At 37.0% G+C, this 15,562-nt stretch overlaps 1 protein-coding gene across 17 annotated transcripts in view; it reads right to left on the bottom strand.

The window, feature by feature from the left end:
- Positions 1-15,562, bottom strand: part of ELN (elastin) — a 490,412-nt gene that overhangs the window by 67,386 nt on the left and 407,464 nt on the right. For all 17 annotated transcript variants that reach the window (XM_044054168.1, XM_044054169.1, XM_044054171.1 and 14 more), the window contains 2 exons: positions 7,563-7,622; positions 461-496 (listed from right to left, as the gene is read on the bottom strand). In XM_044054168.1, coding sequence (XP_043910103.1) covers positions 461-496; positions 7,563-7,622 — 96 coding nt within the window. The remainder of the gene's footprint in view (positions 1-460; positions 497-7,562; positions 7,623-15,562) is intronic.

Here is a 15,562-nt window from a genome sequence, read left to right as displayed (position 1 = left end):
TGTATGTGGAGCTTTTCTCCTCGGGAATCCAATGAAAAAGGGCTCTTGCCCATTTGCACTAACCCGGTCAACAAATGTCAAATAAATAAATAAATAAATATGTATATAAGCCTATAATTTTGTTCAATGCACGGTTTAGGATATATTACACTGATGACGTATTAATTTGTTATGCAGTTACTCTGCAGACATATTTTTAGATATATGTAGCACATATTTTGGGCACTACTCTTAGCTAATTAGATTTTTTTTTTAGCCCACTTCATAAACATATATATGCATTATTTTTCCCATTACATTTATACAAGAAATACTGTCCATCATATTTAAGACTTTTTAATGTAAATCAGAATTGGGAATGACATTTAACAGATCACTGACTCAACACACTAGCTAATGTGAATTATAATCACCAGACAATAGAACTCTTGTTAACTGTGAACAGCAGAAGGTCACTCACCAGCACCCGGCACAACTGCTCCAGGGGCGACACCACCTAGAATCAGAGATACAAATCATAACTGTAATATACCACAGATGACTAGTTCTTTTGTAAATAATTATACTTTCTGTATTGTACTAACATTCTTGTTTACATTTTTCCAGAAACTGTTGAACAATTCCCCTCCAAGTTTCATTAAGTGTTAGTTCAATCCCTCAGGATGGCATAAATATGTGTTAAAGCTGCCATCAAGAGCAATGCTTTTACTTACCATTCTTTTCAATACCCCAAAATCACCATTTGTGTATTTAACAGATGCTGGTAACCAGCGACATTTGCTATACAAAACACATTTCCTGGCTGTGGGATGGCTACCTGGCATATGTATTTGCTTTACATTGTTCACTCTATATAGATGGTGAAACCTTTACCACACGCAAATATTTAGCAGTGTGGCATGTATACTGTTAAACATGCACAATCACAGGTGAGAACTAAGTATCTTAGATGACTCTGCATCGAACATTTGTTTCTATTCAAAACGCATATTTAAATTTGTGTACTAAACATATCTCTCACTAGCTACTTTTCCCAATCTTCTTTTCCACCCCTTGAAGTTATTTCCTTCTTATACCTCATACATTTCATGAGATTGCACCAGGTAGTGATATTCTCACAGCGAACAATTACTTCATCTGATAAATGTACTCAGCAGGTATATGTCAGTTATCTGTCTCCTTCTTAACTAAAGCATGTATATGTTCAGAGACCCCCTTTAGCATCCATGGCTGTAGGCAAAAATGTCAGCTATAGGCAATGATTTGACATGAATTCCCATTTTTGGCATAGTTACCTTCTCTGCTACTCTACTTGTATTCTGCTTATTTCATTTATAATTCCCATTTCCTAGATATAATGTATTGGATGTTGTAAACTGTACTCAGTACTGCTATTTTAAGAAACAGAGAAAATCTGTGCAGTGCAGGTGGTGCAACATATAGAAAACTTGCCTTTGGTGCTGGAAGACCTGAAGGCTGTCAGTTCTATTCCCACTCCAAGTGTATGACTTGCCAACACTACAGCACAGCATTGGGGATGCTGTATGTCTAAGTGTGCCATCCTTCAGAAGAGATAAAAAACTGAGGTCCCATCTGGTTGAGTTGGTGGTAACTCAGGAGGATGCAAAAAATCCAATGGCACCTATTGAAAACAGTAGGGGTCTACACACAAATTTACACTGTATACAAATTTCCATTTTTTTTACTTTCCATTATTGTCATACAGTCTAAGATATCTTACTATTCGTTATGTTAAACCTTATTTGAACCCCACTCATTTTTCCATAGCCACCATCTAATTTTTTTTTTTTAATTACTGCTAGTCTACATTTACCATTGAATATGATTTCATTTAGCCTTTCATTCCAACTGATCCACAAAACATAAAATAATCTTTTATCTGTTTACTAACATATTCCTTACTTTATGTATATTATATCTATACAGAATCATATTCATATTTATTTTATTTACCCGCTTTATATTATCAAATACATTTTCTTTACATATTTTTTCCACAATTTTGCAACTCTTATGCATTGCACAAAAACATGTTCTGTAGTTTCTTCTTTATCACATTATATAGAAACTCCTTCAATGATTTTTTGTATGACATATTTCCCTTTACTGATAATTTATTAATCACCGATCTCCATAAAAAAATCTTGAGATTCTCCTTTTTTATTACACCATGCTTTTCATACTCTTGTAGCTTTAACTTTGTCATTCACTAGTTCAGCCCAAACATTAACACAATATTATAGCATGATATTTTTATACTATACTTTCCATTCATTTTCTATTTTGTCAGTTTTTATTATCCATAATGGATTTTTTCTTGACATCTCATTATTTCACTTAAACCTGCTTTTCCTCTTTTGAATTTTTTTAACATATCCCAATGCTGCTTATATTTGGACTTTAGTACATTTTCTAACAACTTTTCATTTGTATCATTTATCCAAAACAAAACTTTATACAAATACAAAGAAGCAGCATAAACAATTGGGTTTATTAATCCTAAACCCCATCTTTGTCCATGTATAAGATTCCTTTCTTCACTGCATTCACTCTTGAACCCCATAGAAAAATAAAAAAAATACTTGTAACATTTCTTTTTCATAGATTATTGGCAGAATATAAATACTAGCTAAATATACAATCTTTCCCAGTAAAACTGAATTAATCTTAAAAACCTTTTAATAAAATGACAGGGTGTATGTTTTGCAAAAAACAACAAAACTCCTTTATTTCTTCTAGTGTTCTATTCCATTGTTCCTCACTCAGATTTTTACCCCCCAAATCTTATTCCTACAGATTTCTTTCATCAAGAAAGATACTCCTCCTGTTTGTGTTATATCACCCAGTCCTTTACTGTTTTCTTTATTTAAGATCATGTCTACTATGTTTAAACACTGATGTATATAACATATAACTTCTTTTATCAAACTTTGTTTATCACAATCACAATAATATCATCTGCATAAGTAAACATGACTGGACTTTTTATACCTATGGTAGTATTATAAATAGCAGCTCTCATGTACAAATGTACATCTCTGACTATTGCATTCATGACTAATGCAAATAATATACCACTCATAGGACATCTCTGACATATGCCATTATTTATATCTATTTCTTTGCTTAACCATCTATTCACTAAAATCCTTACTTTATTTTTATGATATGCATAAAGTCTAATCTTTGACGAAAACGTATATCAGGTGGAGTATTAATTTGTGGTTTTTATCTGTGCTGTGCTGTGCTGGAGTCTGAATAAACTGTGTTTTCTTGCCATGGTCGTCCTGGTGACTTTCCTTACAACCTTTATTATTTATTTATTGGTTGTTCTAAGGTTGTGGTTCACTTCTTTTTTGGTTCTTTTATGATATGCAGAACAACATACATTTTTATTTTTTTACTAATATTATACTCTTCCATAAATGTCCACAAAAGTTCATGTTGTACTATATCAAAAGCTTTATTTATATCTCCCATCATGACCTTGGTCTCATCTGTCCTGCTTATATTATCTACAATTTCCCTTTTTATGAATAATAATTACTGACATCCTTTTCCCTTTAAACTATATATATATATATATATATATATATATATATATATATATACTATCTTCCATAATATTTTTCATTTTACTTTCCATTCTCTTCTGAATTATTCTCATAAAAATCTTATAATCTGTATTATACAATGCCATTGGTCTTCAATTTTCAATGTTATTTTTGTCCTCCATTTCCATACAAATTTAAGTATGCAACTGCCTAAATCTTTATATATAACACATTCATTTAACCACTTTTATATAACTTTTAAGTATTTTTTCTGCTAATGCATATTTATTTTTATAAAATTGATACACTATTTGATTTGATCCTGAAACTGACTGAAAATTAACATGGTGAAGTCTCTTATCTAATTCATATAAACACATTTCATTTTCAAATTCTTTATTTTCTTGTTCTGTCAATTTTTTAACATGCCATTCTTTTTTGCTCTGTTTTCTTATCTTGAAACATTTTCTTTATATAATTTATCATGATTTTCATAATTTGTTCCTGAGATCCTCTTAGTTGCTTCTATCGCCTTTAATTTCACTCATTATACTAGTATTTTATGTAACCATGCTACTCAGGTAAGCTGATGCCAATTCTTTTTTACCTTGTAAAAATATCTTTCCCTAAAAAATATTTATTTGATTTTCTCTTCATTTTTTTTCATAAATTCTCCATTCTGTCATATAATATTCCCTATTATTCCTTACTAAATCCCTTAAAACATCCATACACATTGTTTTATAATTTATTTTTTTCACTTTTTTATATCTGACTGCCATTCTAAAAAAGAAAATGTTTTATATTTTTCTTTCAAAGCTAGCCACCACTCATAACCGTTTTTATAAAACACTCTAGTTCAAATGTGATCTTTCCATAAATACATACTTATTTTTCCATTTTCATTCCATAATTTATCATTTACTCTTTTTATTCCTTTCCCCAATCTAATACTCTTTTTTTCTTTTATTTCTATCCAAATGGCTGAGTGATCTGAAAAGCCTGTTACAAGCGTCTCTCCATTAGCTATATTTAAATATCATGGCATAATAAAATCATCTCTTTCCATCTTATACATACTTTGACTATATGTCTACAAATGATTATTCCAAATTTTTAAATTGCCACATTTTATAACTTCAAAATTTTGCTTAGCATCATTTCCTCTCTTTTTTCTTACCTCCTCTCAAATTACAATTAAAATCTTCTGTTAATATTACATTTATATTCATCATTAAATACTGCAACATTTTATAAAATAAATGTTCCATTTCTTTGCTTGTAACATAAGCATACAATGCCATAATTCTATATACTTGATTATGCCATCTATCTACAATAGTTAATCTTCATACCATTGCCAATGTTAAGTTCAATATTTTAAATGACTTTCTACAAAGTCCAACTATGCTTGAGCATAGTTCCTTTCCTAATTTCCATATTGTGTCTCCTCCCCAAAGTTTCTTTGTAATATCTCTTCTTGTGTCAAAAATCTTATATCTTCCAATATTATTTCTATGCCAATTTAAATTTCTATTCTTCTACTTATATTTTTGATAGTATTAACATTTACTGAATGCACTCTAAAACTGTCAGTATGTCTATGTTGTAGATCACCAGAAATTATATAAACTGGAAGAAAGTATCTCATTTGCATTATCCATTTATCAATTATCTTTCTTTTTCTCTTTTACACATCTCTTTAAACTTTCATTTACTGTCTCCTACTCTTTTGCCAATATAATTCTTTTTACCTTTCACTATTTTCCATTTTCTTCCTCATCACTCATTTCAGATCCTTTTTCTATATTCTCTTCCATCTCATTTTTCTCTTTATCCCTGTCTTTATTGTTATTCTGTTCTTGTTCCTCTATATCCACTTTATCTTTTATTGTGACTGTTTTTTGTCTTCATATACATCCTCTCTTTTGTTTTCTTCTTCCTCATCCTTTTTCTCTATGTTGCAGTCCATCCATAAATGCCCACTTTCTTACAATTATAACATTTCAATTCACACTTTTTTGCATCATGACCTGTTTCCCCACAAATATAAAATTTACTCCTATCAGAATTACTTAACAAATGATACTCTTTTCCACAGAAAAAAAAACATGTTTTGTTTGACCCAATATTTTACACCTCTTTTACCCTCTACTTTTATCATACTAGGAATAGGGATATTTTTTCTTTTGACATTTTCAAAACAATATGACAGTTTCATTCCTAGTCCATAAACCTATATTGTCATATACTTTGCTAATATCTATTACTATTTGGCAAAGTTTGCTTAATGTCTCTTTAAAGTCTCTTTTTCAACTTAAGTTCAAAATTGAACTTGTTGCTTCTTTTTTGTTTCTCTGTAAAATGCTTTAACCACATAAGAATTCCATGGATTACAGTACTTTTCTTCTCATATTCCCCTAAAAAAAGTTTCCATAAAAGAAGGAGTCTCAAACATAATGTCACAAAATGTCTCTTTATGAATAAGAATAAAAACTCTTACCTCCTGAGCCTTCTCTCTCAGTGGGATCTTTAAATTATCTCAAATGTCATACCTCTCGATTTCCTTTTCTTTCTTGATCTGAATTCTCACAAGTTTCCTTTGATTGTTGATATTTCCTCTCCTTTGTATGTCTCTCATCAGTTTTTCTGTTATCATATACTTTGTTAATATCTATAACCGTTTGGAAATTTTGCTTAAATGTCTCTTTAAAGTCTGTTTTTCAACTTCAGTCAGAAATTGAACATGTATCTTCTTTTTAGTTTCCCTGTGAAATGCTGTAGTCATGTAAGAATTCCATGGATTATAGTTCTTTTTCTTCTCATGCTTCCCCTAAAAAGTTTCCAGAAAAGAATCACTCCCAAACATAATGTCACAAAATGTCTCTTTATGAATAAGAATTAAAGCTCTTACCTACAGAGCCTTCTCTCCCAATGGGGCCATTAAATTATCTCAAATGTCATACCTGTCCATTTCTTTTTCTTTCTTGTTCTTAATTCTCACCATAAATTTCCTTTGATTGTTGACATTTCCTCTCCTCCATTTGAATCTCATCAGTTTCACTGCAGTTTCTTTCACAGTCTTGGCATATGATTTATTTGTCTGGCGATCCCCTTTCAAAATAGTTTCTTGTTCCTCCAATTGAGTTGTGTCCATAATTTCAGCCCAAGAAATATCTCTTCCACTCTCTGGCTCACTTTGCATCAACAATTCACCAAAAATATCATCCCACAACCTTCTTGACTGGAGGGTTGTAATAACACATCCATCATTGTGTTGCACATCTGTTTCCAGAGAAACAAACACATTTTCCTGAAACAGATTCTCAGAATCTGGTATCGCTTCAGACACTGCACAAGCATTTGCCTATGTGCTATCTACCATACTGAATGTCCTTGAGTGCTGTATTCCAGCTTCCACTGCACTACTAATGGAACAAGCACTCTCTTAAATGAGCAGAGGAAGTTCCTCAATATCTTGGACAAATACTACCTCAGGCCTCCCCTGAAAAGAGTCCATTAGCCTAGTGGAACTAATCTGGTCAACAAAGGATAAACAGAAATAAATAAATAAATAAAATATGTGTCTTACTAAGTGGCAATTCACATTTCTTAAACAAAATCATATAACTTCTGAAGATGGAGTATGAAGTAATTGTGAGATGGAGAAAATGATAGCCACCCAGTATATATGTGTACATCATGTCCTATGCTGTTTATGCCTTGTAACACTTTCATATACATGAGTACATCATTCAAAAACCTTTCTTGTTACCGGCTATCCCTACAAACATGGATTCAAAGGAAACTGTTGATGCATTGCTGATGGTATAAGTGACTCCTTCCAAAAGGTACATTATGAGATGTCCCCCTCTCTGCCCAATGAACTGTAATCTAGCTGTATTTAACCATCTTTTTACAACAGACTGAGAAACTTACTCCTAGGTGACATGAGGCATATATAATTCAGTAGTAAATATAACATACCAACACCAGGCTGGACTACACCAACTCCAGGCTGAACAACTCCTGTGCCTGCAACACCACCTGCAAACAGAGATGTAAAGCAAAATTAAAACCAATACCTGAAACAATATCTGCTGCATACTACATTACAGCATATATTATGTATACCGTATCATATACTTCTAATATACATGCCATGTACCAATGTGAAGACGTATTCCTTCATGGCCAAACTATGGATGACTGTAAAACACAGAGTTGCATATACACAGTTTAACATGATTAATAATTACTTTGTTTGATGTTAAGTGGACAGAGCATAAGAGACACTGATTAAGTTTGATCTCTGGAGTCACTGTGGAGACAACAAATCATTAAACACTTGGCATGCATAAGGTTGTACACATTTGTAACCCCAATAAATCCTTGATCATTCCAAATGTCAAACTGACCAGAAATGGTTTACGTATCACTGTTATCCTGACTGTACTTAAGAAAGTCATTCACTAGCATTCATTATTTACCATAGCTGATCATGAATGTTACATCTCTGCTCTGATGACGTTTTAAAATGAAAGTGCTCATCTTGTTTTTTGGAATAAAATATTTTATATGGCTATCCTGAGCTTTCAGCATTTTTTTCTCTGAATTCTTGGTTTTATCAGCCCTTGTTGGAGCACTTTATTATAGTTACATTGACAGAAAAATTACTTGTAAAGTGTAGATATGTGTTGGAAAATGTGGGTTTCCTGAGGAGGAGTGGATTCAAAACAATTATTAGTCTTGGTGATAGTAACGACTAAGTAATTAATTTCACGAGGATGGTGGCTATGTGTAAACTTTAAAAAATTGATTGAACAGTTAATATAATCTATGAAATTAGGAATAACATCAACTGGACCATTTCAAAGAATAAAGATGTCATCTGAAAATCTAAGATAAAGTTTACAAAAACAGTACAAACTAGAAGGGAAAAGGTACTGAAGTTCCCATGCCCACATAATTAAATATGCGTACATTAGGGCACAAGAAGCACCTATAGCTATGCCCTGGACTTGCTTGTAAGTCTCACCTTCAAAATAGATAAAATTGTTTCTCAGGACTAAATCCATTAAATTGACCAGAAATGATATTTCCCTATTTTTCAAAAATGTAATGTTGATAAGAGTGTGAAGACTGCCAGCCCAGCTAGCTATAATTTTGTAAATAATTCCATGTCATTTATAATAGTAATATGATTTGTATGCTTATCCTACAAGTGTAAGAAAACTGTATGTTATGCGCTGAGCTTCAAAAATGTAACCACAGTGTACCCTATTGGAAAAGAACAGAGTTCACTTGGAAAACTCTAAAAAAATAAGTTGAAGAAAGAGTTTTATGATTGTTTTTACCACAGCGAGAAGACAGAATGTCTGCAGCTGGAAATTATTTCTATTGTCAGGAAACAGAAATAATTACAGGTTTCAAGGGTAAAAGTATTTAACTGGTTTTACGACTTCCATCTCCAGACAACTTCTGAAAAATAAGTATTTGTAACACAGAGGTGTTATATATTAAGTTCCCATTAGCCTGGGAACTAAAGGCAGAGGTGACAAGAATGATGCAATCTGAGATAACCCAGCAGAAATGTTTGATAGTAATTTAAGAACTATCTCAGACAGTGAGTCGGTGCATTTTGTATTTTTCTTTTGACCTGCAAACATACATTCTGCACTTGTATTTGCCTTGCTCTGTAAGTAAGACTTACATCATAGTATCTCTCTTAGAGACAGATAGGAATATAGCAAGATTAGTCTGGATGTTTTTTGTATTTGTGTGAGACTCTCCTGCAATGTTGTTTTAAAATATTGCCTGTGATTTTGAACTCTGTTGTTACTGTATTGAGTTATTGAGTATTGTATTGTTCTTTTATTATTTATTATTAAATATATTTAAACCTTTTAACTGTGACTTGTTTGTTTAGAGATATTTAAGCTCTTCGAGTACTTGCATTTATTTGGTGACATTGTATAGGTCACTCCTAAATAGCCTTAAAAGTTTCATCACACTTACCATTTCCATAATAGTAACATTACACAGTAGAATTGGTCACCCTTTGGGAAGGGCCTTATAGTAGCTAATAAGTAGAGCTGGTTGGTGGCAGTAATTTTTACCTTATAGTCTGGGTAGAAGGGGGCATAGATAGTGAACCTGTGCCAGCCTTCCCCAGGAGTGTTTGTGTGTTTGTATATAAATCAAATCTCAAAGTGTGTGTGTGTGTGTGTGTGTGTGTGTGTGTGTGTGTGTGTGTGTGTGTGTGTGTGTATGCATGTCTGTGTGTGTGTCAGCTGCTTAGGCAAGGACACGAAGCACTGGTTGGACAGAGAGGGTGCTGGAGGTTTTGGCTTGACCACTTGGCTGAGATCTTAACCTTATAGCTGTGCCAATGGGGAGTTTTATTGAGGAACTGGAGAGAGAGGGAAAAAACAGCGCCAGACTGACTGTGATCTCTGTGTGCTCTTAACGGAAATTGTACTTTACTGTGTGTGTACTTGTCATCCTCCCAATGTGCATATCCTTTACTGGTGTTAGTGGTGAGGATTGAGGCTCCTTGATTACTGGGCCAATGCAGGGGCATGACATATTAATTGGTGGCAGTGGTGGGATATCCACATCAAATATTAATTGCTTGATAGTGGTGAGTTAGCCACATCACATATTAATTGGCTTGTAGTGGTGTAGATATTGAATTCCTGTCGCTTGTGTACAGTGGTCACTGAAGGTGCTTGTACTCCTAATCAGCCAGGCAGTGAACATTCAGAGTTGATATCACAATTGTTTTTTTTTTTTTGTTAGCTTAGTCAGGGAGAGCAGGCAAGCATGTCAGTAGAGGAGTATGGCAAGCTGACAAGGAGCCATTTGGCTATGATGTGCCAGGCTAAAGTACTGGTGCATGCCATTCTGACTAAGGCAGACAGGATTGCAGCTTTAGTCACAGCTGCATCAGAGAATAGCAACCAGGAGGACAATCAGACTGGCCATGGAGATGTACAAAACTCAGAAAATGGACAGCTCAACCTTTCCACAGAGGACTTAAAAATTCATCTGGAGTAAAAGAGACTTGAGCTAGAGGACAAGCATTTGGAAATAGAGGCAGCAGAGAGACTGAGGAGTCTAGAGACTGAGGAAAATGAGAAACTGCTATGCCTGGAAGCTGAGGAGAAGGAAAGACTGAGGCAACATGAAAAAGAGATTCTGACACTTTGCCAGAGTCATGGAGATAATGGGGAAGTTAGTAACTGAACCCCAGAAGCAACTAAGATCAGTACATTTCTTCCACAATTTACCGAGGGGGATAATTTTGATAGTTTCACTAATATGTTTGAGAGGGCATGTAAACAGTATGATGTTGATCTGGGTATGGTTCCTGACTCCCCTACTCCATGGTAAAGCTGTAACTGTTATTTATAAACTGTCTGATAATGGCTGCTTAAATTATAATGTTGTAAAAAAACTATTTGCTAGAATGTTTTAAGTTAACACCCGAAGTTTATAGGAAACAGTTTAGTGAGCATAGATGCAAGGCAGATGAAAGTGTGTGTGAATATGCTACTGAACTAAGCACTTGTTTTCATAGGTGGGTGAGTGGATGTCAGGTCATTACTTTTGAAGGGCTTGTGCACCTTTTGATGAGGAATAAGCCTTAGCACTTTGCCTGAGGACATGAGAATCTGGTTAGCTGATAGACAATGCCTTACTGTAGATGAGTTGTGGAAGAATGGAGACCTGTGCCTAGCAAGCAGGACATCCTTGCACAGGAAACAGACACCCAGTGCTGCTCATGGGTCTAAGGGAACCCAGGCTGGGCATCCCAGACTACCCCAGCCAAATCTGCCAGTAGCAGGGAAAGTCACTAGTCCAGGTATATGCCCAGGATCAAGGGTTAAATGTTTTAAATACAATCAGTGGGGCCTTGTAGCATATAGATTCCATGGAGGCAAGGTGGGGAACAGAAGGTGGGAGAGCCAGTAAGCTGGAATGACAAAATGCCAACAGTAAGTTGTCTTGAGACAACAAGAGTACCAAACTACCACAAGAGGTTATATCCTATATTAGTGAATGGCAAAGAGACCATTGCTAAGAGAGACACAGCCTCTGACATAGCCGTTATGAAGCCTGCAATGGTTACAGTAGAACTCCTCTTGCCTGGGCAGTCTACTCTAGTCAGAGCTTTAGGAGGGACCTGATTTCAAATACCTTTGGCTAATGTTCATCTTGACTGGAAGGGTGGAAAAGGAAGCCAGCAAGTAGGTGTGTTTGAGGATATCCCTGCAGATGTCCTGATAGGGAATGATTTTGTTAATGCAGTACTGTGTGTTCATGCAGTTATACAGAGTCAGACTTGGAGACAAGCATGTGGGTCAGGTAGCCTGGGGGAGAACCTGACAGACTGCACACTTGCAACCAGGACTGGTGAGGTGGATACTTCAGGCAGGGAGCTACCCTGTAGCAGTGAGACTGAAGGTGAGCCACAGCTGCTTGTGGGTACTGATGTTCCCTAGGACAGAGTAACTGCAAGGGCAGAGGTGAGTAGTAGTATCCAGTCTGACAGTAAGGCACCGCTGTTAGACAATACCATACTTCCTGTGGAAGCAGAGCAGGGAAGGGTTACAAAGAGAGAGTTGAGACATGCTCAGGTCTTTGACCTTACATTATAAGGCCTGAGATAGGCACCTGATTCTCAAAGGAAGGAGGAATCTGTACACTGGGACAAAGGGCTACTGTACAGAGTGTGGACCCCTAAAGGAGGGCTGTAGTGTGAGAGAAATAAGAAGTTGGTAGTGCCCAGAGCCTACCATCTGGCACTTCTAGACATAGCTCACGATATTCCCTTTGCAGGTCATATGGGCATAAAACGTAAGAAGAAATGTATTATGCAGAACTTTTATTGGTCTGGGATTTCCAGAGATCTAACAGGGTACTGCAGGACCTGTGAGCAGTGCCAAAAGGTAGGTAAGGCAGGAGACAAGGTGAAAGCTCTTTTGATGCCTTTGCCTGTGACTGAGGAGCCATTTCAGGGGGGTAGCTATGGATATTGTGAGACATCTGAGTACCCCAAGTTCCACAGGGAAAAAGTATATCCTAGTGGTAGTAGATTATGCTACCAGATACCCTGAGGCAGTGGCTCTGTCCTCCATTGGGGCAGAAAAGGTGGCAAATTCTTTGTTAGAGATTTTCAGCAGGTTAGGTTTCTCAAAAGAAATACTGACTGACAGAGGTGCCAATTTCATGTCAGACCTGCTGGCTTGTCTGTGGAAGTACTGTGGGGTGAAGCACCTAAAGACCACCCTTATCATCCCCAGACTAATGGTCCTGTTGAGAGGTTAAACTCTATACTCAAGACTATGCTATGGGCATTTGCAGATGAGTTTAAGAGAGACTGGGACAAATATTTGCCCCATCTGTTGTTTGCTTACAGAGAGGTTCCCCAAGAATCCACAGGTTTATCACTTTGAGTTGTTGCATGGGCATAGGGTGAGGGGACCTCTATATTTAATTTGAGATGAGTGGGAGGGTGAGTGTGAATCCCACAAGATGTCTGTTGCGGCATATATCCTAAACCTCATGACAAAGTTCAGAGAACTCATGGGCTTGGCCCAGGAGAACCTGGCAAAAGCCGAACAGCAGAAAAAGGTTTGGTATGACAGGAATGCTCGAGCTAGAGAATATGCTGTAAGGCAGCAGGTAATGGTTCTCATTCCTGTCAGACACAACAAGCTGCAGGCAGCTTGGGAGGGGACCCTACAAGGTGGTAAGGAAGATCAGTGAAGTTAACTACATGGTGGAACTGCTAGGCAGGAGGCATGGGCACAAACTGTACCATGTTAACATGATGAAACCTTAGCATGATAGGGAGGCCCTTGTACTGAGTATTTGCAGTGGATTGCAGGAGGAGTCTGAGAGAGATCTGGTGACTGATCTCCTGAGTGAGACTCAGACTGACACCTCAGTGGAAGGGGTAGCAATGTCCCAGCAGCTATCTCCTACCCAGGTTCAAGAAATCCGAGCAGTGTTACAGGAGTTTGGGGACATGTTCACTGGGAAACCAGGGTGCACCCAACTGGTGCAGCACCATGTGGATATAGGACCCCAAAGGGCTATTAGGCAGGCCCCTTATAGGGTGCCTGAGAGAGTCAAACAGACTCTGTGGGATGAGTTACAGGAAATGTTGGAACTAGGGGTAATTCAGGACTCCGGCAGTCCCTGGGCCTCCCCAGTGGTACTGGTACCAAAGAAGGATAGCAGCACCAGGTTCTGTGTGAGCTACAGGAAATTAAATAGTCACACAGAGTCAGATGCTTACCCCATGCCTAGGACAGATGAAGCCCTAGAGCAACTGGGTGGGGCTAAGTATCTTACCACCATTGATCTTACCAAGAGTTACTGGCAGGTCCCCTTGACTCCCAGTGCTAAAGAAAGGTCAGCCTTCGTGACTCATTTTGGCTTGTATGAGTTTACAAACATGCCCGTTGGGATGAAAAATGCCTCAGTAACTTTCCAGAGGCAGGTAGATCATATCCTAGCAGGAGCAGAAAATTTTTCCCTTGCTTATCTGGATGATATAACTGTCTACAACCATTCCTGGGCAAGAGCACTTTCAGCATGTCAGGTAAGTGCTAGGCCGACTACAGGGAGCAGGGTTGACCATTAAGCCCAACAATTGTCTAGTGGGTATGGCAGAGGTCTCCTACCCCTGGACACAGAGTGGGGATTGGTGAGATCAGGCCAGAACCAGCCAAAGTGGGAGCCATTAAGGCATGGCCTACACCTGTTACCAAAAAGCAGGTGAGGGTATTTTTAGGGGCAGCAGGGTACTATAGAAAGTTTGTCCCCAGTTATAGTACCATAGCTGCTCCCCTCCTAGACCTGACAAGGAAAGACAAGTCAGATATGTTAGTGTGGTCCCCAGCATGTGAGCAGGCATTCCAGAAGCTTAAAGGAGCTTTGGGAGGACCCCCTCTGTTAGCCAGTCCAGATTCCAGCAACGAATTTGTTGTGCAGGTGGATGCTTTGAACCATGGGGTGGGGGCTGTACTTAGCCAGATTTCTTCAGAGGCAGAAGAGTACCCAGTGGTTTATCTCAGTTGTAGGTTCCAACTCAGGGATGAATGCTATGCAACTGTAGAAAAGGAATGTCTAGCCATAGTGTGGGCACTGCAGAAACTTCAGCCTTATCTGTATGGAAGGAAATTCACTGCAGTTACAGACCACAATCCCTTAACATGGCTACATTGAACCAGCCAGCAAAATGCCAAGTTACTAATGTGGAGCCTAGGATTACAAACATATGATACGATGGTGCAGCACCACAGTAGGGTTAGCAATGCCAATGCAGATGGGCTCTCAAGACAGGGAATGGGGTTTTCTCAGATAGGCTTAACCATCTCAAGCAATGTTTCTCAAGAATCACTTGAAAAACTAGCTTGAGCTCTCTGGGGGGGGGGGGGGGTTGTGAAGGCTGCCAGCCCAGACAGCTAGAATTTTGTAAATAATTCCATGTCATCTGTGAATAGTAATATGATTTGTATGCTTGTCCTGCAAATGTAAGAAAACTGTATATGTGCCGAGCTTCAAAAATGTAACCACAGTGTACCCTACTGAAAAAGAACAGAGATAACTTGCAAAACTCTAGGAAAATAAGTTGACAAGTAAATAGTTTTACGATTGTGTTTATCACAGCTAGAAGTCAGAATGTCTGTAGCTAGAAATTATTTCTATTGTCTGCAAACAGAAATAATTACAGGTTTCAAGGGTAAAAGTATTTAACTGGTTTTACAACTTCCAGATCCAGGCAACTTCTGAAAAATAAGTATTTTTAACACAAAGGTGTTATATTTTAAGTTCCTGTTAGCCTGGGAATGAAAGGCTGAGGTGACAAGAATGATGTAATCTGAGATAGCCTAGCAGAAATGTTTGGTAGTAATTTAAGAACTATCTCAGAGATTGAGTCTGTGCATTTTGTATTTTTCTTTGAACCTGTA

The sequence above is a fragment of the Protopterus annectens genome, chromosome 13.part0, assembly GCF_019279795.1.
Source record: "Protopterus annectens isolate FY-2018-M chromosome 13.part0, PAN1.0, whole genome shotgun sequence".
Taxonomy (NCBI): domain Eukaryota; kingdom Metazoa; phylum Chordata; order Ceratodontiformes; family Protopteridae; genus Protopterus; species Protopterus annectens.
This window is presented reverse-complemented; position numbering and strand designations above follow the sequence as displayed.